Source organism: Amblyomma maculatum, unplaced genomic scaffold (genome assembly GCF_055883805.1).
Source record: "Amblyomma maculatum isolate TAMU_Amacu unplaced genomic scaffold, ASM5588380v1 scaffold_13, whole genome shotgun sequence".
NCBI lineage: Eukaryota > Metazoa > Arthropoda > Arachnida > Ixodida > Ixodidae > Amblyomma > Amblyomma maculatum.
Window position 1 is genome coordinate 1961216 of NW_028146738.1, and position 21037 is coordinate 1982252.

The 21037-nt window shown below is 47.5% G+C and overlaps 1 protein-coding gene across 3 annotated transcripts in view; it reads left to right on the forward strand.

Annotated features, from left to right (window-relative positions):
- The window catches only part of LOC146172100 (nose resistant to fluoxetine protein 6-like), a 248137-nt gene that overhangs the window by 75582 nt on the left and 151518 nt on the right, over positions 1 to 21037 (forward strand). The window contains exon 1 of one of the 3 annotated variants that reach the window (XM_084585945.1): positions 13889 to 14250. The exons of the other annotated variants lie outside the window; for them this stretch is intronic. Within the exon in view, the coding sequence (XP_084442071.1) occupies positions 14061 to 14250 (190 nt within the window). The 5' untranslated portion in view covers positions 13889 to 14060. Of the gene's footprint in view, positions 1 to 13888; positions 14251 to 21037 lie in introns of those variants that run through there. 3 annotated transcript variants of the gene reach the window in all.

The following is a 21037-nucleotide window of genomic DNA, read 5'->3' on the forward strand; positions in this document are numbered from 1 at the left end:
GCAGCTGGCAACAAAGTAAAAATAAAGCAACAAAAGGAAACGAAAAGGCGAGTACGAAGGAAGCTCTGAAGACGGAATGGTTTTCATACGGCCCGCAGGTGTTACCGCCATTACGTAACGCCGCCTAGAGAGTTTTCCTCTCCGTGCTCCCTCTCTCGAAGCTGTTTAGGAAGGCCGTACGGCGCGCAGTAATGGCTGCATTGCAATGAGAAACTTGTGCCCTCTAAAGTGAAAAGTAGAAGCTCGGCTTTGTTCCGACGTCGTGAAGAACACGGCAACGCTCTTAGAGCATCGGCTTTCTCAAACCCCGCAGGAGACGTCTGGAGTACGGTTCCGGGACAGTAGCCTCGAAGGTCCAATATCAGGATCGTTATTACAAGAAAGTATAATGGCAAGAAAATCGCTGCTGCACGGCGCACAGGCGAACTCGGTAGCCAAGATTGGTTCAGTGCAATGCCCTTGTTGGGCAATGTCGTTGGCCTAGCTACCCACGTGAAGCGCTACAGTGTACGTTATAAAAACGTCCTTGATGTTAAAATTTCTTGCGCTACAACGATAGCGAGTGTCAATCTGTTAAAGCACTTTACATTCCTTGAAGTGACATAGGTTCTGAGCAATAAAGAAAAAACGTTTCGGACTCTTCAGCTTGTGTGCGGGTCTTTTGGAGTGCATTTTCTTTTGACAAGGCAAAACACCCAGTCTTGTTAGGTTATGCTTCTTCCGAATTAATTTGATGAACACGTTAAAGGCAATTAAAGCTCCCTGAAGCTTCCTGAAGCTACCGCAGGGCACAGACGGCTTACGCATAGCATTTTGAGACAGTATTTGTTCATATAGTTGCGTGCACCCTTTCCTTCTCTAATATAGAGAAAATAAAAGGCTGATTGATTGATTGATTCATTCATTCATTCATTCATTGATTCATTCATTCATTGAACTGGAGGACACGATGAATAATACGAGATGAGGCAGAGTGACGTTACTGCAGATTAAGGTCCTTGATCACTTTTGTTCTGCATGCGCCTCCTGTTTCTATTTGCTTCGTATGCAGTTCCAGTAAATATTTTCCTTTTTTTTTTTCTCTTTAATACACACGTTATGAGAGGTGCCCTTTATTGGGAATAGGTACACTCTCGCTCTGTCTGTGCAACATAATGACGCGAAAGGGGCATGTTGTTAACGGCTTGTTCCGACAGACCCCACGTGTTCCCATCGATTACTAGCATGCGTCGCTACCCTGGTCCCATTAGAAGCGACTCTGCCTAATGCCTTGTGTGCAGCATGTGGTAAATTGCAACAGTCTTGTAATATTTAGGTGTTTTAGTTGACGTTGTTTCAGGATTAGTATCCTATTAGCTACTTTCTTGACCGTGACGCACTTGCGGTCAAAGACATCACATAAGGAAGACCGCAGCCTTTACGGGAATCGCGTCTTTGCCTTCTTTAGGAAGATCTATACTGGATACATCATCCCCTGAGGCTGTCCTTCATTTCAAAAGATTGTAAACTTTATTTTTTTACATCCTGCTTTATTGTTGTTGGATGTTGAATTTTATTGCTTAGACACCAATATTTCACTGACTAGACTGTTTGGCCGATTCGCTTCTTGTAGAGTCCGGCATAAAATTCCTCCGATGCCAAGGCTTTATTAGGCTAATCATTTATGACTCTCGCTCTCCGTGTTTCGTAACGAACACCAGGGATGATGTTTTGCAGCGGTTGTTTCCACGGTTCATTCTTGCAACATTCCACCGTTGGCAACAACGACCCTTGGCCTCTTGACCTCAGAGGTTACGGCACACCATCGATATCGGTCGTTGACTTCTTCATCAAAGGCAAATCTGAACAATTTGCATCCAAGATAAAAAAAATAGATAAATTGGGACACTAACTTTTGCAAAATGTTAGTCATAGTTTTTCCTTTCCTCCTTGAGGCTTGTCGTATGCTTAGGTATTTCTTCAGTGGAAAGTAGCGCAACGCTTCTATAGATTTGTCTTGCTTTACACTTATTGGCGAAATTTAAGAGCCCAGTAAATTATTCCCGTTTTATGGTACTCTGGGCGGCTATTTTGTGGCGCTTCTTTATGTAATAACTTGTTTTTTTTGTGGACGTAAATCCAGCGCTAACGCGAAACGTTAGTACTCGAGCAGGAACGCGAGTTGTTCGACATTGTACCTTACCACAAACTGTTTGACCTGCCGGTTTCTGACAACGCTGACTCGGTCCGTTTTCAGAACATTTTTTCCTGCACATCACCATTTTACGATCATTGTAAGTGACGTTGCTTAAGCGTTCTGTTCTACAGAGAATGCTGGAACACTCGCTCACATACAGACATCATCTTTCCTGCTTCCGTGCTAGATTGTTTTCCCATCCAATTTCCACAGTTTCTTTTAGGGAGAAGGCATTCGTGGCTCTGAAGTCACTGGTCACTGCGAACTGTACCAATCGTGGGACTTCGCTATTTCAGATTCTTTTTTTTTGTTTTTGTTTTTGTGCCACAGCTTCCCCGTTGTCTTTCTCACTTGTCTTCAGTTTCAAGATATTTCGGACTGGTAGCTCCCTACAGTTGAATGACAACTTTGATAGTTATATGTTTGATTGGATCGCCTTCTCAAATATTTTGATGCTCCGCAGCGCTTGTTCAATTTTTAAGGCCCTCGACTATTTAACCCAGGGACGTGTGATCGCATCTCAGCCGCGGCGGCCCCTTTTTGGAGGAGGCTGTGTGATGTCAGTGAACGTTAAAGTACCCCAGGTGGTCGAAATTTCCGGAGTCCTTCACTCCGGCGTCTCTCAGAGCCCGAGTCGCTTTGATGGAACTTAAACCTTATAAACAAACCAGCCAAATATTTTGACCGACTCGACAATGTTAATGGATTCTGGTGCTTCGGCCGGCAGTATACTTTCAGGCTACGTTTCCCAAGCTAGTGACATTGCGATGCTAAATGCATAGGTATTGGCTTGAAAGGATGTTCTGGTATCATCTGCTCCCTCTTCATGTACAGGGAATCCCACACAGTGGTTCATTCCTCGGATACGCGAGGCCTCTTCGGAGAGAAAAGGTGTCCACACTTCAGCGCGTTACATGTACACAGCATCAGTGCTGTATTAACCTCGATGAGTACTACAGCGTTCAAGCCAATGCCTGACGCATCTTGCAGCAACACACCCGGCCTCTCAGTCGGGAGAACGTTGCTTTCTTGCTGCGCAATCGAGTGCGCTCAAGTGTATCTCTCGCAGCTCTCTAGTCTTTGCCTCAGGAGAGCCTTCCAAAACACTGCGTCGGAACTCCACCACATTGCGGGTGCTCGAAGTACCCGCGCATGTAACCCTTTCCACGGACTTATTGTTTTCTGTCAGCGACTCGCCCGCACTGAGTCGCAGTATGTGGCGAAGCTTGTCAAAGGCTTCCGCGGTAACCGACAGCCGGTTTCGGCGGAGCTGTTCTTGCGGAATCTCTTCCGCTTCCTTCGTTGTGCGGGAGCGTCCATTGGAAACCGATACCGACGCTGTATACACTGCGCATGCTCCATTCTGCCCTGCCTCCGCTTCGCCGTCCTGATTTTAGTTGGTTCTTTAGAGTATTACCTATCGCATTCGTCCCAGCGTCAAATTCCTCTCCGCAATTGAAAAACGGGTGCTGGAATCTCCCGCTTGCCAGTTGTGTTGCTTTCTATTCTAAATTCTGCCTTTGGCACTGAAAAATTGTTTTTGCAGGTATATACTTCTTTGCCACACGTGGCATGAACTGCAGAGCCGTCTGGCGGATCCACTGAACAGCAATCGCTCGCCCTCCATCCAAATGTCGTTGAATTCAACGCCGACTTATACTTCGCCAAACTGTCGAACGGCGCTGCACAGTCGATATACATCGGGACAAAAAAACAGCTGCCAAGGTTCCTGTGGGAAGGATTTTCATCCCCCTGATTCCCGACGTATACGAAGTTAGCGCAACCAACAAAGAGATGGTTCCGGATGAAACAGCTAGCGCTCTACACTGCCTGAAAAGGATGCAAAAGTAATATAGGCTGACGTTAATGCTGACGTAGTTCGCGATCTTGGGACCAGCCAGTGTTTGTAGGGGAACGGAGCAGGTAAAGAAATGCGTGTTCGCGTTTTAGTCTGTGCGCCGGAACTTTCACTCAGTTTACTGGGCGCAGCGCTTGGCGACAAAGAATAAAATATAAGCCCCAGCTTTCTTGGAATGCGGAACAATGTACGAAAGAGACGGCGAGATATCGGGGTGGTTTTATGCTTCTTCAAGTTACAACAGCGCTATATATATATATAAAAAAAGCTTTTGAAATTGTTTACCGATAGCGAAGCCCTCATTCAAAAGAAATCTCGTTTTATGTGTATTAATCTGCGTGTTGTTTGAGAAACACTAGTCTGTGTTCAATTTGAGAGTATTCTTCGACAGAATGCGTTGAAATAAATAAATAAATAAATAAATATTGTTGTTTTTTTTATTGAAACGGCGCTGCGCTAGCACGGCAAAATGCGTCCATACTGCAATAGCTAGAGGGCAGCATTCTGTATTCCACAACTCAAACTCGAGAGTGCGTTTTTGTGACTTCGGCACGAAGTTTGCAGAATTAGAAAACACTCGCTGGTCACTTCATGAGCCCTCCCACTTTTCCGCTCATTTATAAGTAATCAGCATTATTACCCAGTCACAAGAGCATTCGTGCAATGCTATGGCCAGATGCTTGGGGCATGCCCCAAAGAAGCGTTCTTTCAACTGTCGCTTCTCCTGCCTGTTTCGAGCACGAAGTCCAATAAGCTAGACTTTTTAATCGCTTCCACTAGGATTTTTCCACTGTTCTCAGCGTTGCTAGTACGCCGGAAGACTCACGTTTTTCACCTGCTTAAGGCTAAGTGTGAGACCAGCTGCAAAGACTTCTTTATCTTCAGCTTCGACAATTCGCTCGAGAATATTTTTCTTTCCTTCTGAATGCACCAAAGCTTCGGCTAAAATGCATGTTTTCATCGACGCTAAGAATGGTACTCAAATGCAGGTGTAGTTTCTTGTCGTTTATGGTCTCTGGTTTGACATAGACAAGAAAGGCCTATGAAAGGGTCTCGGGGTTACACTTCAGTTGCTAGTTTGTCAAAACCACTGTCTGTCGGCCACGTTTGAATGAATAAAACCGCTCACCGCGGTCGTGCTCCGAAGTGCTACCCTTCGAAAAGCTTAGCGGCCTTCGATAGGACCCGAAACTTTCAACTAGCGCGAAGCACAGCAAAAGCCTTTTGAGTTCCGCGGTCTAGAGACGACCATTATTGCGACGCGACCAAGAATGTGTTAGTCATGAAGAGTCGCCCTGTGGGTGAATATAGGCTTCGCTGGCGCAGGGCGGCAATGCACTCGCAGATTTGCCGTTCTCGAAATGTCTATATAGGCGGCGTTATAGGAGCCACCGACCTACCATTTGTTGTGGCGCATATATGATTTCCATTTTCTCAGAGTATAGATGTGGAGTCAGTTCCCTGTCTTGCTTGTAAACGAAGAGAAATGATAATAGCTCCACAGAGCGCGCTCAATTATGTATGCTGGCGGTGCCAGATCATGAGAAAGAAGCGATGGGCACTTGCGCGCGGAAAGCCGTCGCTCAGTTATGGCTTCTGCATGATCCTCCGGGGCGGCGCCTTCAGTCTACCAAGCACTCAGAACTTCACTACAGGATAGAATGTCACGAAACGCTGTGACGACGGGCTTTGATTTCCCCTGATTCCCTTTTGTTTCCCCACGCCTCTCTGTCTAAAGTAGCTCGAGTGCGACAAAAGAATGAACACTTTATAGCCCGCTGGGCGCAGTAAGTTGGCGCTGCCAAGACCTTAGCATCCGTTGCGAAAGCGGTCTTGCAAAAGTCGGCCTTCCAAACTGCCTCGCATATACCGCATTAAGGACTTCTACCATGAGTACATAGTTCAGAAAGACACCGTGTATCGTTACGGCCTTCCTTCGACTGTTTTCGGTATGCGTACCGGCATTCGCTCGGAGGGTGACAGAACACAGTGGACGAGATAGCCAAGAAGTTAAAAAATAAATAAATAATGTAACGGAGACGACGAGGTGACGAAGAAGAAGTCTTGTGGAAGAAGGGGTCAGGGTGGGTGATTTTTTTTTTTTTGGGGGGGGGGGGAGGGGGGAGGGGAGAGGGCACTAATCTTCTATTTACGAGCAGCGGATAACGTGCTCGCCATGTTGAAGCGCGCTGCCTACCAAGGGTGTGAGCGTGAAACGAGCCTTCAAAGTGTCCGGGCTCTATACTGCAACAAATAGCCTCGACGCAGTCCATAAACACTCAAAGCATCGAGCATTGTTCCTGTCCCGCAGCGTCTGGCGCGGAATGCGCGCGTGTATCTTGAAAGACAGTGGGGTCCCGCACAAACTCACTCCCTGTTGTTGTTTACCCAATCAGGATTGACATCCGACATTTCAGAGACGCTGCCGTCTTTGGGCACGGGTGGGATAGCGCCACTCTATGAGTATGTCGTGTGGCAGAAAAGCTTTTTGCTCGAGCCTGTTGGAACGAGCTAATGCCGTTGATAATGCATAACGTACTTCGCCGGCGAAGTATAAAGCAGCGCGCTTCGTGATTGTGGAGGACGATGACCCTTGGAAAACGACACGCGTCAACCTACGCAGAAACATTTATTCTGCGTATTAGGCGCTTCCTCAGCGACGTACTGAGCAACTTGTGCTTACCTAAAGCGAGAAATATTTAATTTTCCCATCTGCTTTTAAGTTTCCTCGTTTCGAAGGAGTAAACTAGGCTGCTGAAGAACAGCATCGGCTGTTCAAGAGTTGCCACGCAGGCCCATTTTGTCGATCGCGACATGAGATTCCGAAGCTCTGCCGGATTGTAGAGCGGTTGGTGCTACTGTGTCACTTTCTATATGTGAGAGTATACGCGCACATGTCGCGACTCCACGACGAAAGAATATATAAAAAAAAACGTATACTATACGACGACGAGATATTTTTTTCGCTGCTGTACTTCCTGCGAGAAAAAAAAAATAGCGTAATTAGGTTTCTCCACAGACACAGCACAAAGGAACTTCTATTAAAGTAGAGTGAACCATGGAAACGCGAAATCATTGTCGAACTGCCAACCCGGACCCGCGGAGTTGGGTTGACGATTCGTACTTTTATTTTCGACCCTTGCTTGAAGAATGCCACACTTTGTTTTTCAATGTAGAAACTGAAAACACAACCTTGCCCCACTCCGGCACACGACGTGCAGGCAGCAGTGAGGGATAGAGGTGGACTGCTGGCACGGCCAGGTAATGAAATAAAATAGCCATGGTTGCCGCGCATTATTATCCCGTGGAAAGCAATATTTACCCCAAACAGATGTAAAAGAGACTTCAAGTGCAGACCCTAGTAACGAAATCGAACCGATAAGAAGATTTTAAAGGGGTCCCTAGAGGAATTATCCTCAATATGCACGGGAAGGGGCACACGAAGAAAACTCCATGTAGAAACCCCCTTCTCAATAACACACACAAAAAAGAAAATAACTGAGGACACGTAGAATATGGAAGAAACAGGCTCCTTTAGGAAGCATTCAAGAATGCAAATCGCCCTTCGTGCTCAGGGCTCTGTTCTTTTTCTTTTTCAAAGCATTCGCGGGAAGAGCAAACTTACTGCTATTGTTTCCTCTATCGAGTAGAGGTGAATGGGTCGCTGGAGCCACTCTCTTGAAGAAGCGAGTCTTAGTCACGCCAAGGAACGATCATTTCGGGAGTTCGCGAACACTATACTTGTGCGAGTCGGGGAGGCACTTTAGAGTCCGGACATTTTTCCAACTAGGAATACAAGAACACAGAGCATACTACCCGCTCGGAATGAACCCCATAAGCGTGAAATACACCTAAGAGTGCGCACGAAGGCACGACACACAGTGAGCGAGAAATCGATGCAGAGAGGGCGCCCCGCATTGCTCGAGTACGTGTCTAAAAAGTGCCAGTGAACCATAGAGGAGGACGTCACTCGAGGCATGTTTTTGGCTCCTCCATTCAAGATCATAGGCTACACTTAAGTGCTAATTAGGATACCTAAAGGGACAGTGGGGTAACTGCATTGAACTACTGTTCTCTTGAAAATTCGGTTATCTGGCTCTTTGAGGTTCGTTAACTTTTTCACTGGGAGCAAAATACGCCTTTATGACTCAGAACATTAACACAAAAATTTATCTCCCAGTCGATCCAAATCTGTGCCTTTTAACCAAGGACTGATCACCACCGTGTTGAAGTCAATGGTGGTGTGGTATAGCCGCGGGGGAATGATGCAAATGTAAAAAAAAAAAAAAAAAAAAAAAAAAAAAACAAGAAAAAAAAACAAGGGAGTGAGATTTTAAATTTCTTGACGAGTGTGCTTTGATTTTGTTTCTTTTTTGTTTTCACCATACCCTGTGTTCACATTTAAGGACAAGAAAAGCGACCACTATGAGATATATATAAAAAGAACGCCTATAACTGATTTACTGGCACAGTTTTAAACACGAATGTGGGTTCAAATACCACGTTCATTCTTTTTCATGGGAACATTGCACTGAAATACTGAACAAGGCGATAGATAGCTGATAAAAAATCATGATACTTGCCCTCTTAGCCCTCTTGACTAACTCCTAAAGATGCTACATTAAGGGGATCAAGCCTTCAACATACACATACATGGACATAAGCTAGTTGAGCGAAACTCTGGTTGCATACACTGCACATCTCTTTTCCTACTATGTGACTTGAAAACCGTGACGGACTACGCCGCCTTCCCTCTGTTTTTCTCGCGCGAACCACTGCAGGCTCCCGTGTATTCTAAATGAGCCATTATTTCGTCTGGCACTTCCCCTCTTTTTCATACTGCTCCTCGTCCAAGGTCACTAGACAACGTGGGCAATTTTTGATACTGCCTACGTGGCCATGTACCGTACGCAGAGTATAAATAGAAAGGCATGGATTGCCATTTAGAATAGCTCTTTTTTTTTATCCGTCACAGGAACGTAATGGCCGGGTGGTCTCAAGACCTGGGGTTTGAATCCGGGTCATGACAGCCACACTTCGATGACAGTGAAATGCCGTATCCGCTATGTTGCGCGATCACAGTGCACGCAAAAACATCCTAACCGGCCGAGACAAGTCTCGGGGCCTATACAACGGCTACGGAAGCTATGGCATCACCCCTGTTCAGCTTCGTTGAACCCACCTGCCATACCACATCATACTAAGCACCGTAGCGTACCGCACCATACCATACCATACCATACCATACCATACCATACCATACCATACCATACCATACCATACCATACCATACCATACCATACCATACCATGGCATACCATACCATACCATACCATACCATACCATACCATACCATACCATACCATACCATACCAAACCGGCATGCAAGCCCTATTTGAAAAGCATGTATTGAGGTTTACGGCTCATAGGCAGCTAAGGCCATTATGCGCCAAACACAAATTTTACAACTCTTAATTAAAATGTACTTCTACATTATGCAAAGAAAACGAAACAACGCTATCAAGTAAGCTCAAAATAGTGGTGTTGCTGTGAGCAACACATGCTTCCCCGCCCGGTAGGAAAAGCACTGAATCTTCCATTTGGTGCGACACCCTACTTTCGCAAACCGTTTTTATATTATTTTTAAACACCGGCTAAGCCCACAAGCTGTTTAAGGGCGATCCTTAAATGCAAAGCGACATCAGCGAGAATGCGCGCGCGTTGTGGTGTTGTGAAAAGCAGCCACTGAACTTCATTATTCACTATTTCTCCATGAGCGAGAGTGAGCAGCATCCAGTCGGCTGCATCCCTGCCAACAAAGGGACGCCGAGGAGCAACACGCTCAGGGACAATGCCCGCCAGCGAAGAGGCAGCGCGAGGAGACAAAGCGCTCCGAACGCCGTAGACGCCCGCGCTTGTTGCGCGCGTGCAGCGTTCCTCGTCCATGATGCGAGAGAGCCAATGTAGGCCGCCGTGTTTCAGTTTCGGACCACTGGAGCGCTCAAGGGCGCCCTTCTGCGACAATCCTTTCTTCCAGGCGAGCTTGGTACGCTTCTGGGCGAGTACTTCAATGCCTCAATCTGAAGGTCCCGTGCGTGCAGATGATGTGCGCAAAGTTATGAAACGCATGAAGCCATCTGTTAACCTCGTCATCGTCGTCGACCTTATCGTGCTTTTCTCAGAGCTAAGCAGAGTGATGACATTGTAGCGAGCCCGGCCGTGCAGAAACTGAAGGCTGTCGTTTGTCTTCCCGAATACGCTGGGGGTCGCGGACTCAACGCCGTGTGCCTGTTAAAAGTACCACCTCAACGATGCCGTCGGTGGCGTTGCGGAATTCAACAAAGCATGTTGTTCGGTCCACCGGGGCTGGCCCTAGAAACTTTGAGGAGTGAGATATCTTAGGCACAGTCAGTACACTTAAAATGTGATAATAAAGAGATATGCGATTACGCTTGGTTACAAACCCTATGGCAAGTGTCTTGGCGGAAGTGGCAGGGTTAAGTGATCGTGAGACACATGCGATTACAATAGGAGCTTGTTTATTTTGAACACGTTCCCAGATGTTCCCCTACCGGCACCTTTGTCATTTGTTTCTATCTAAATCCTGCAATAGAATGTTTGGGCTTGTGCTCATTGGCTGGACATGTGAGCTGCGAGCGGACTGATCACGGAAGAAATAGCCTAATAGGACGCTGCCGGTAAGGTGCCTGAATGAAGAGCTACATGTATACGTAGTTCGTCATTCGGTGTTTGTCATGAGGTGTACCTCAGCAAAGACCCATTGCATTAAATCGCAGTCAATTTTAGCCTGCTTTCTTTTTTTACAACTCCCCCGACCTTCGCCCCTACTTCTGAAAGAATTACAAAAGAAGTTATTTTCAACACCTTTAAATGAACCTCCAGCAAGACATTTTCCTCCTGACGTGGTATTCAGAGAGGGAAAAACCGGGCGATTTCCGGCTCCACCTCAAAAGTTCATAACGTCCGATTATATACAGGTACACATTTCCAGTGTTTATAAAACCATATCGCTTGGCCGTTTGCTGCCAATGGCACCTTTCCGCCACTCCGCATTCTGTGACAGCGTGTTACGAGACCACTTTGGCAAGCCTGCAGGTGCGAGCAACAAAGCCGTTGATGGCACGAAGAGCGTTCACTCTGCGTTCATCCCATTCTGGTTGGTTGCAGACAGACAACAAAGAAAACAAAATTTAGAAGAAGACAAAAAACACTTGGTCATCAACTCCTGAGGAAAGTGATAGAGGCAGTTTCAAATGGAGATGAAACGATCTGTGAGGCCTCTGGATAGGACGACATACGGATCGAGTCCCTCGCAGTGTTCGTACCCCTGGACGCTCCCCTTTTTGTCGCAGGCCAGCGGAGCGATCAAGGGCGCTCGCACGGCGTGACCTTGCCAGGGCGAAGAAGAGGCATCTGCCTTGTCTTCCGACGGCCTCGGCCGCGTCACGGGGCGCCACCGGATCACTCGGATCAACGTTGCGTGCCGCGCGTGGGCACGCATGCCTCTGCGCGTACGCACGCGTACGGCAGGATGATACTGGCGCCGTCCTTTCCTTTTGTCATCCGATCGATCTCTCGGTAAACGACGCACAGGAGCGCAGCCGTTGTTGCGCGACGGCCAGCAAGAGCTTCCCCCTTACGCTTAGTTTGGTTGCGCCACAGCCGGAGGAGAGGAGGAAGAACCCTTCAATTTCCCGGTTACCGCCAGTGCCGCAATTTATAGTTGCCGCGTTAGTTCAGCCTGGCTGGCGTGGGGCAATCAGAAATCTCGGAGCGGATGAGGATGGAGTTAATAATTCTTACGGAATGTTTAATGGCTCATAACAGAGCGCGAGTTATTGAAGGTATGTGACGGTGGCGGTGGTGGTGGCGCATGTCGGTCCTACGTATGGTTTCCAGGAGGCAGAATGAAAGCTTGCTCGAGCCTGTTGACCCCGAATGAGAGCGTTTGCAATAGCTCAGGTGCCTCGGATTACACGGGCCTGATGAAGTCCTTTCAGTGCCAGGACACTGAATCTTTCTCGTCGACTTCTCCGTCCTTAACTGCAATTCTCGACCTTTCTTGCGTCTGGGGCATCACTTGTCTTTAAATGTCCCTACTGGTTGGCTTCCGTGGACTAAGCTGAGCAAACGTATACCATGAGATCGAGCACTGTTCGAATGTCGGCAGTGTGACGCGTGTCGTGCAGAACCTGTCGCTGTATATTTTCTAGCATAGCAGTGTCGGCAGGAGGAAAATAACGCTCGCAGAGAGCAAAGTAAGAAAAATACGGAATGGAATACAGCTTTGGCAAATAAACATTTAGGATTTCCTTGAGCGTCACAGAAATTACCAACCGATAACTTATTCTCGCTTTACTGCTGTATGAATATTGCTGATGTAAGATGAGTATGACACCCCGTTCCCATGCCGCTTAGAAGACTTCCTCATCCTCGGCTTGGGAAACCAGCTGAAAACGAGCGAGCTTAAGCACAAGGTAGCGCCAAGAAATTCGACACCGCGTGGCCCGTATGCAGGGATGATTCTTTCCTCGTTTAATTATCTATCGGCTCTTCCACCGGTAGCTGCCACCTATGAAGTTACGAAAACTTATCCTCCCGGCATCCTCCCAAAGGCAAAGCTTGCTCATAAGAAAAACGCAAAATTATACGCAGAGTGAAAATAATATTTAAAAAATGCCGTCACATTCAAAATCAACTCTGCATCAAAGCATCGCTAGTAGCGTAAGCTTCAATTTTCGTCCTATAACGTAATAAACACTTAACTGCACACCACTACACATCTACAAATGTGCATCTACAAATTCACGCACTATAGCGTTATGCAGCTGCGCAGCACTAGTCTGTCGACAGATTGTGATATCGAAAGCGCCGGATTAGAGGGATTTTTATTTCGTTGTGTTATAAGTGATAGCTGATTGCAATAAGCGAGGATACACAACTTCCAGAAAGTTTTGATGCCTCCCCCCCCCCTCCCCCCACATCATGTTTTGCAATTCTAGCTCAGCCACCAGCGTACAAAGACCGGATGTAACTGAAACGCTTGGAGGTCTCTGCTACTCGCCTGGAGCAAATAATATGAAAGATTTGCTCCCAAAATAGAGCACATTTTGGAAGGTGGTGCCTCATAAGGAAGCCCGTTCTTCGTGTTTGCCATTAGCAGTGATATCAATATTAGTAAAAAGTGTACACTATATCCGATGTTTCAAAACGACTTCATTCATCTCGTTCCATCGAACACCTCGCGGGAAAAGTGAGGATGGGGATTTGTTGGTTGTTTCTTGACTTCTTCACGAGTGGAGTCATCATGACGCAATCGCCAAGCGGAAATGAAACGCACAGCACTTGCATTTTGAGACCCCCCCCCTCTCCCCCCCCCCCCCCCCCCCCCCCCCCCATCAAGCACAACGGAAAATAAAACGACGACAGCCTGATAGGCCCGCTCTTCAGCCGTCGATCAGACGGGCGTGAAGAATCGCCAAGGGATACCCAAGTTATGTGAACTCGTGCCTTATCTTGTCTTTTCTTTTTTTATCATCATTATTTCTCGAGTCACAGCGCCTTGTCACTTTCGCTTCTCTCCTGGCCACTTTTTGCGTGCGCGAGGTCACTCCGTGGGCCGGCTGGAAGAAAAAGCGACCCGTCCGAGCTCGTTTGACGCATGCGGAAGTGCCCCGAGCGCTGTTCCGGCCGCCGTGGACAGAATGCGAAGATACAAGAGAGGGCACGCTTTCGCTTTGTTTTCTCGTCCCCATTTTCTGTCCCTGTTCATTTTCGTTTTAACTCCAGCGTGCTCTGAAAGTTACGCGCACTCGGCATGTGGTATTCACCGAAGAGATCGAACGGAATACTAATGGTCGCGGGTACACGTGGCTGTCGTAAGAGAGGAAGGGTTGTTTCAAACAGAAAACCGCAACCGGCGCAGCGGAAATTGTAAAATGCACCTTCGAGATACTACCGCGCGTGCTTGCGCATTTTTTTTTTTTTTTTCTTGTGCTCGGTCACATGGTTTTCGAAGCCCGCCGCTGGTTTGTTTTTTGCCTTTTCTCGTCGTTTCTGGGAACAAGTCGAGACATCCCGACAGCTCGGCATGGGAATGCGCAGAAATTCTGCCGGTTTAAAGAATTGCGGTTGTCATGCGTCTCCACAGAGTCTTCTCGGACAGAACGCGAGCACTACAGAAGCGCACGCATGGGTAAGCGCATCTGTTAGTTGTTTATTTAGTTTTTTTTTTCAGGTCTCCTATTGCGCGAAGCGCGCGGTCGAGTACAGGCAAGCGTAGCGAAGTTGCAATTAAGCTCTACTTTAGAATACTGCGACGGATATTTCCATCGCATGGTTGAAGGAGTGATTATCTAGCTCGCAGGCACCCGCATTGTGAACTTCTCTAGACGAGGCCTTGGTACATGTTTTTTTTTTTGTTTGTTTGTTTAGCCGATTCGTAGCCAAACACTCCGTCAGTTAGTTGGTTGCTGCCCCAGGCGGAGCACACGTGCCTACGGGGTCGTGCCAGCTTGTGTGAACAACGCTGCACCCCGACGTGTCGGAATCGATGAGCTAATAACGGTTTGTCCTCGCGCCGTCGAAAAGAGAGCCCACGCAGTTTCCCCGAAGCGTCAGTCAAACTGCGGCTGCACAGCGCCTTGTGCGCTTTTGATTGGGAAGGAGCCGATTCAAAGCAGCTTTAGCGGCGATAGTATTGAACTGGGCAACTTGCGCGAATGTATTACAATATGTGTTCATCTCAGACAACGGATACTCCCAAATAAATAACATGAAAGCACGCCATCAAATTGGTGCATAACCCGCTTATTATTAACTTTTTTAACAAGGGTTGGATACGTGGCAGAATAATCACTTCACTAAATATCCCCTCTGACGAAACAGTATAGAGCAGCTCGAGTCATGAAGCTACCATCGTGGTCTCCAAGCAAATATGCGTAGCCTATACACGATCTACACGATCATATTGAGAGCCATTGTCAAATCCTTCGTTCGCGGCTGTGGGCTTCCAGGCAATCTGCGTGGCACTTCTGGGCGCCTCAGTTTGCGGTGAAGTATTATACCGGAACCACATACTTTACGGCTTTCATTTTACTCTGAGCAATCACGGATGACAAACAGGAATGTGCGAACAATCATCGAACAAAGAGGTAGTTTCGTGATTTTGTAGTCCACACCAGCGACCGGCGTACAGTAGCTGATGCGATGGGCAGCTGTTCCGAACCCTACCAGACGCGATTAACTGGCAACGTCCTGGAGCGGGGCTGCAGGCCAGAATTTTGTATAAACTCTAAATCGGACAGCGGCAGCACGTCGCAGAAATGCTGAATAGCGCTGCTGAAATGCGGGTTTCTCTCAACGTAATCCACCTAGAACAGTGCGAACAGGGTTTACGCCACCAGTTGTATGTATCAGCCAACAGTTGCGCATGTACGGCCTCACCTTGCTGCTGCGAAGATGACCAGAGAGGCGAAATGGAGAACCGAGAATGATAAGAAAGACAAAGACAAAAAGTTTAAGAAGAGATTAAGTAATGTAACAGGTATTTCAGCGTCAGCTGCATTTACATATACGAACTGCAAAAGAAAAAAAAAGTTCGGTTTTGGTTTCTAGGCCTTAACATCCTGAAGCAACTCAGTCTATGAGGGACGCCGTAGTGGAGGGCTCCGGAAATTTCGGCCACGTCCGGTTCTTTCACGTGCACTGACATCGCACAGCACACGGGCACCTTGCAAAATTTTAGCTTCCATTGAAAAGCTGCCCGTCGCGGCCGGGCTTTGGTCCCGCCTCCTTGGCTTAAGCAGTCGGGCGCCTTAAACACTCCGCAGCGGGGCACAAATAAAAAAAGGCTCTCCCTCAAAACAGGCTTGGGGGTTTGCAATCACGGGTCGATCATGTGCCCTTGCTGTGCCATAGCGCCATTTCACGAGGTCAAAGATGAGAAAATATTGAGGGGAGCAAGGTGTCGGGCTGTGAGAGCGGAGAGCGCCTTCGTCAGCGCTTCACAGCTGATGGTCATCAGTTCCTGCCGTCGTCGACTCTATGGTGCTTTTGGCTTCCGGGGAAGCTGTCAGTCGTGGAGGACCCTCGATCATTTTCTCTACCCATTGAAGTTCTCGAAATATTATTGCTTATCGGCAATTGATCGTCCTTTTCAGGCACAGCGTAATCCGTGTAGCGCGGTCCATGCCCGTAGCCATTACTGACTGATCTAGTGAGTGTGGGAATGGTTTGGTTTTGATTTAGGGAACGGGGGCCAGGGGGGTTAACGTTCGAAACTAACCCAGGCTGTGAGAGACGCCGGTCTGGAATCATTACGCTGTATGATACTGGAGCTATGGCAACGTCCCCTTGCGTTCTTTTATCATTGAATCATCCTCGCGATTAAGCAGGGCGAAGTAAGATGATCATATGGCTTAGGCTTGCAGTCTGCACTTTATTTGTTTACATTAGTTCTCAAAAATAATGCGATTTACTAAGTCTCAATGTAAAGTTGTTTCCGGGCTTTGGTAACAACCAAACCCGCGCTTTTCTTTTCTGTAAGACCGTACAACCATAGGCGCACAGTGAAAGCCTGATAAAAGGCATCCACACCAAAATAAACTAGTTGAGGTACGACGCGTTGTCCGTGGCATCCACTTATTCAGGCCGTTAAGTGTATTCTATCGGCTAGCGCATATACTTAACCTGAATTAACAAGGAATGGCCATGGTGCACATTACCAGATATCAAATAACACAGTCCAGTAAAAAGCCACCAGAATTCGGCTTAAGGCAAGACAGCTGCTCGGTGCACGAGTGACATACGGGATTGTGGAGTGGCCCAAGTTTGGACATAGCGAGGGAGAAGGTTGCAGAGTGCGAATCTGTTTCGGCCGCCCGGCGTATGTTAGCCCGCACCAAAATGCCAGTACACGGGCGTTTTAGCGCCTTAGCTTTATCGAAATTTTGCCGCCGAAATTATTGTCGATTTCGCAAATTGGGACTCACTTGCCAGCCAACTACTCCGACAGTGTTCGTGGCTTCTTTTTGTCTATCTCTTTTTTTTTTTAATTCATTCTGTTGCATTACTGTGTACCGTGCTTCAAAAAAATTTGGAACTGCCGCTGCTATGATTCACAGTGCACATTGCTTTGACATTCTACGTGCAGTGGGCCCACATGTTCATGCGCCTGCGACTCGGCACAACGTATGTGCCGTGAAAACAAAGCGGCCGAGCCGTTTTTATGCAGCGACCAATGCAAGCAAAGTGCAAATAGAGGAAATAAGAAAATGCAAAGATATCCGTGAGACGTAGTGCCCGTTATTATTTAAATGGAATCCGAGGACGTTGAATAAAAGCTGCTTATTTCGAGCTAAAATTTTGTTAACGTAAGCTGGCACTGCGACTATGGCGCTCTGCTGGTGAGTACGAGTATGCAGGAATAGGATTGATCCCGGCTTCGGCGCTCGTATTTCAATGCGGATGATCTGCTGCTCGTTCGTTGCTCGACGTTATGGCCTCGTAACCAAACACCTCTTGTATAGCATAACATATGAGAAAAGCGCACGCCGTGACGCTGGCGAGTGCACCTTGGCGCACGCGCAAGCAAGTTAAGGCAGTCCAAAATGTTCTGTTGCAGACTACATGTTCATTCCGCCATTAGAAATCGACTGCCTCGCGTTTGCAAGCTTTTGCTGCTAATTTTCTCATAGACGCCATGCGTTTGACAACGTGGTGCTTACAGACGAGTATACAGCTTGACAGTAAACAGAGGCCATAGAAACAGCAAGCTCGAACTGCGCCCCAACAAGTACAATATAAGAAGTGGTCGCGGCAAAATTTATTTAGGAGTAGGGGCGGGGATTGGAAGAGAGCCACCGCGTGACATGGATATTCGCAAGACTGCGCTGCGGTAGATCGTGTCCAATTGAGGTCATCGCCTTTTTGCTGCACATACTACCTCTGCGGTAGAACGAGCGCCGCTGTATATGAAATCAGGTTGGCGACATAACGCGCGAGTGTAGGAGCGGAAGCAGTAATACCAGGCTCGCTGCGCATATCTCATCTTGGAGGCTAAGAGACGGGCGTGTCGTTTGTTTTCTGCAACACGTGCTGATATGCAATTTTCTATTAAGTCCCTTGAAATATAGAGGTACTCGAGTGAGGTGTACAGAAAGTCAATAGCACTTTAAGCGTTAGATACTGAATTGGGATTCCGGTGATCGTACTGCGCACATGAGCTCAGCATTTTGCGGGCTCGACTTTCCGGGACTTACGTTGTTTACCATAAAGTCATTGCATCACGAAGTCAGCAAAAAGCTGCAGCGTACTGAAATACAGCTGATGATCGGTTCCCGAGAGCATCTGCAATAGGTCTTGGAGGGCCTTCGCTCTGCAGGAATGAATGCTAGAAGCAAGCAGAAATTACTACGGGCTTGTTATTCACGAGGCTCGGTGTATAAAGCAGTAGCATGAGAGGTGGTATTTTCTCTTTTATAACGCTCAGATTCTGCCACAATTACATCTGCCATGTGCGAGATTCATGGGTGACTGGACTTCGCAGCTGGAAAAAGAAAAGGAAAACCAGTACAATAACGCCTAGGACTCCAATCGCGTATGTGAGGCCGCCTCTGCGATAAATCTGACGAATTGAAGGGACAGTGAGGCAAAATTTCAAGAATCGACAAAAAGACACTTAAAACGAGATCACAGTATGCGATGATGCCGAGAGATAGTTGTAACTTGTAATTGCGTTTTTGTTTTATAGGATGCATGTTTTTTTTTTCTTTTTCATTTTTGATAGCTTGTACCAGGCTCTTTCGTCAAGCCTCGGGTCGGTGGTGGCTGTGATGGTGATAAAATCATTTACTTAACCCAGGGAGTTAATCAGAGCCATCAATGATGGGCAGAGATCTAGGTACAGCACCCGGATAGCTGAACCGATTCCGCACATCCGCTCGATCAGCGAATGCTGGTCACTCGGGCCAGTCTCCGAGGGGGAGAATGAAGGAGAGCAGATGTGTGGTTTATTTGTTTTAGAGTTCGGGCATTTCTAGGCAGAGTTATACGTTTTTTTTTTTTTTAACTGTTTAACGTCAGACAGTATTCAGGGTATTTCGTGGAGAATAAACAGTGCCCATGCAAAATGGTGCATGAGTCTGGAGCTGGTAGCAGCCGACGGCATCAACATTACTGGGTCGGTGGAAGCGTCTGTTGTGTTCTGTCATCAAAGACTCTTAGCCTAGTGCAGACGTACTAGCGTAGACGTATAGCGGTTCACCGGACGCTCCTTAAGCACGTGTAGTGGCCACACCTTGGCGATCCCTGCCTCTGCACGTGCGCATCGATCATCCTGTGAGTCGATACACGTCTACGCTAGTACCCCTCCGCTTATGCCAAAAGCCCTATACTCGGTCATATTCATATAGGTGAGCGGCTCTGAGCTTGCAGGCCCTGTGGGGGGGTTCTTGTCTCTCCTCGTTTTCTTTATCTGCAGTCTGTGGTAGGCCTGGTTTCTTAGCCTCTTTCTCGGTTGGTGCCTAGCGAGTCAGATCTCGGGCGAGCGCCTATGCGCGCTCATTGGCAGGAAGAGAGTCATGGCCCGGAGCGTTAACAATGGGGATAAGGAAGAGGTTGCTGGCGTGGCAGTGCTGTAGGATGTGTATTTCCTGCGCTGATAAGACACCCGGCGCCTATTATAGGCATGGTGCCTGTCAATCGGCGATGACAATTTCTATGGCATAGGTTTCACTGCCTATTTCCGATTCAGTAGCGCACTTATAGTGCAGGTGTTTTATTGCGAGTGCTATGGGGCTTCTTCAGGCGCCTTGTTTATGTTCACCTCCCTGAGGGAGCCAGTGATTTGTATTATGCCGGTTTCTTCTATGGCCACAATGCTCACGGCTTCTGTTTGTGTTGGGTTTTATATGGCCGCACCCCTATGCAAGACGTGGCAGTTTGCACCGAAGTGCCGAGTGAAGGCTTGGATTTTGCGCCCGCCACCTGGACATGGTGCGTTTCACCAGGGTGGCTCAGTTGTTAGGGCACTCGACTTTTGAGCCGAGCAGCCGGGGTTCGTTCCCGGTCACGGCGGCCCCTTTTCGACTTAGGCGAAACGCTTGGCGGCCGTGTACTGCGCGATGTTATTGCCCGTTAAGAAAACTCGGGTGATCGAAATAACGCGGAGCCCTCTAGTGCAACATCCACCACAAGCTGAGCCAAGTGGGGCGTTAATCTTTGTAAACCATAAACCAAACCACATAGTCAAACACGAAGTGAAGAGTTACGTTGTAACTCCCTAGTGCGACAGCTACAGCCGGCTGCAATCGTTTGAAACGCGCTGTTGCACGACCTTGTGCCTTGAAGCCTGGTTTTGGTACTGTCAATTTCTCGACACCAGCAACACATATGGCTTCGAGGATGCAAAAGTCTAGGATTAAAAGGGAAGGTCCTGGACTTAAGGCACAATCCTCGTATCGGTGCTTCTGCTTCTTTTATTGCTTTCTAAAGTAACAGCTCTTTATACTACTAATACTGAAGCTAGAAGCAAAAATGCTGCCAATCGCTTGCACAAGCCACAAAGAACAAAATAAAGCAAAAAAAAAATGCTGTAACACCATTTTAGCTCTAATTTCTCTCACTGAAGGTACAATGGCACCAACCGACAAAGCAAACAGAAAGGCAGTTATTACGGCTCCATCGCGGTGTCATATTGGACTGTTCGTAGCGTCATAACACATATGCTTTGAAGATTATTACCGTAGAATTTACGGCCGCGCGTTATAAAGTAGCATAAAGAAACTGCACATCAATGGCAGTAAGGGGTTTCAGCGTGTGCTATTACAAACAAGAACTCATTCAAATGCTGCCGCAAGAGCACTGGGAATGGTTCACTGCACACTACTACGGCGAACCAAGCAATGCGAGGTGCTATGCAAACGCGAAAACGGGTAACTCTCCATTGGTTGAAATAATAATGTAGGAAGCTGCGAATCGCT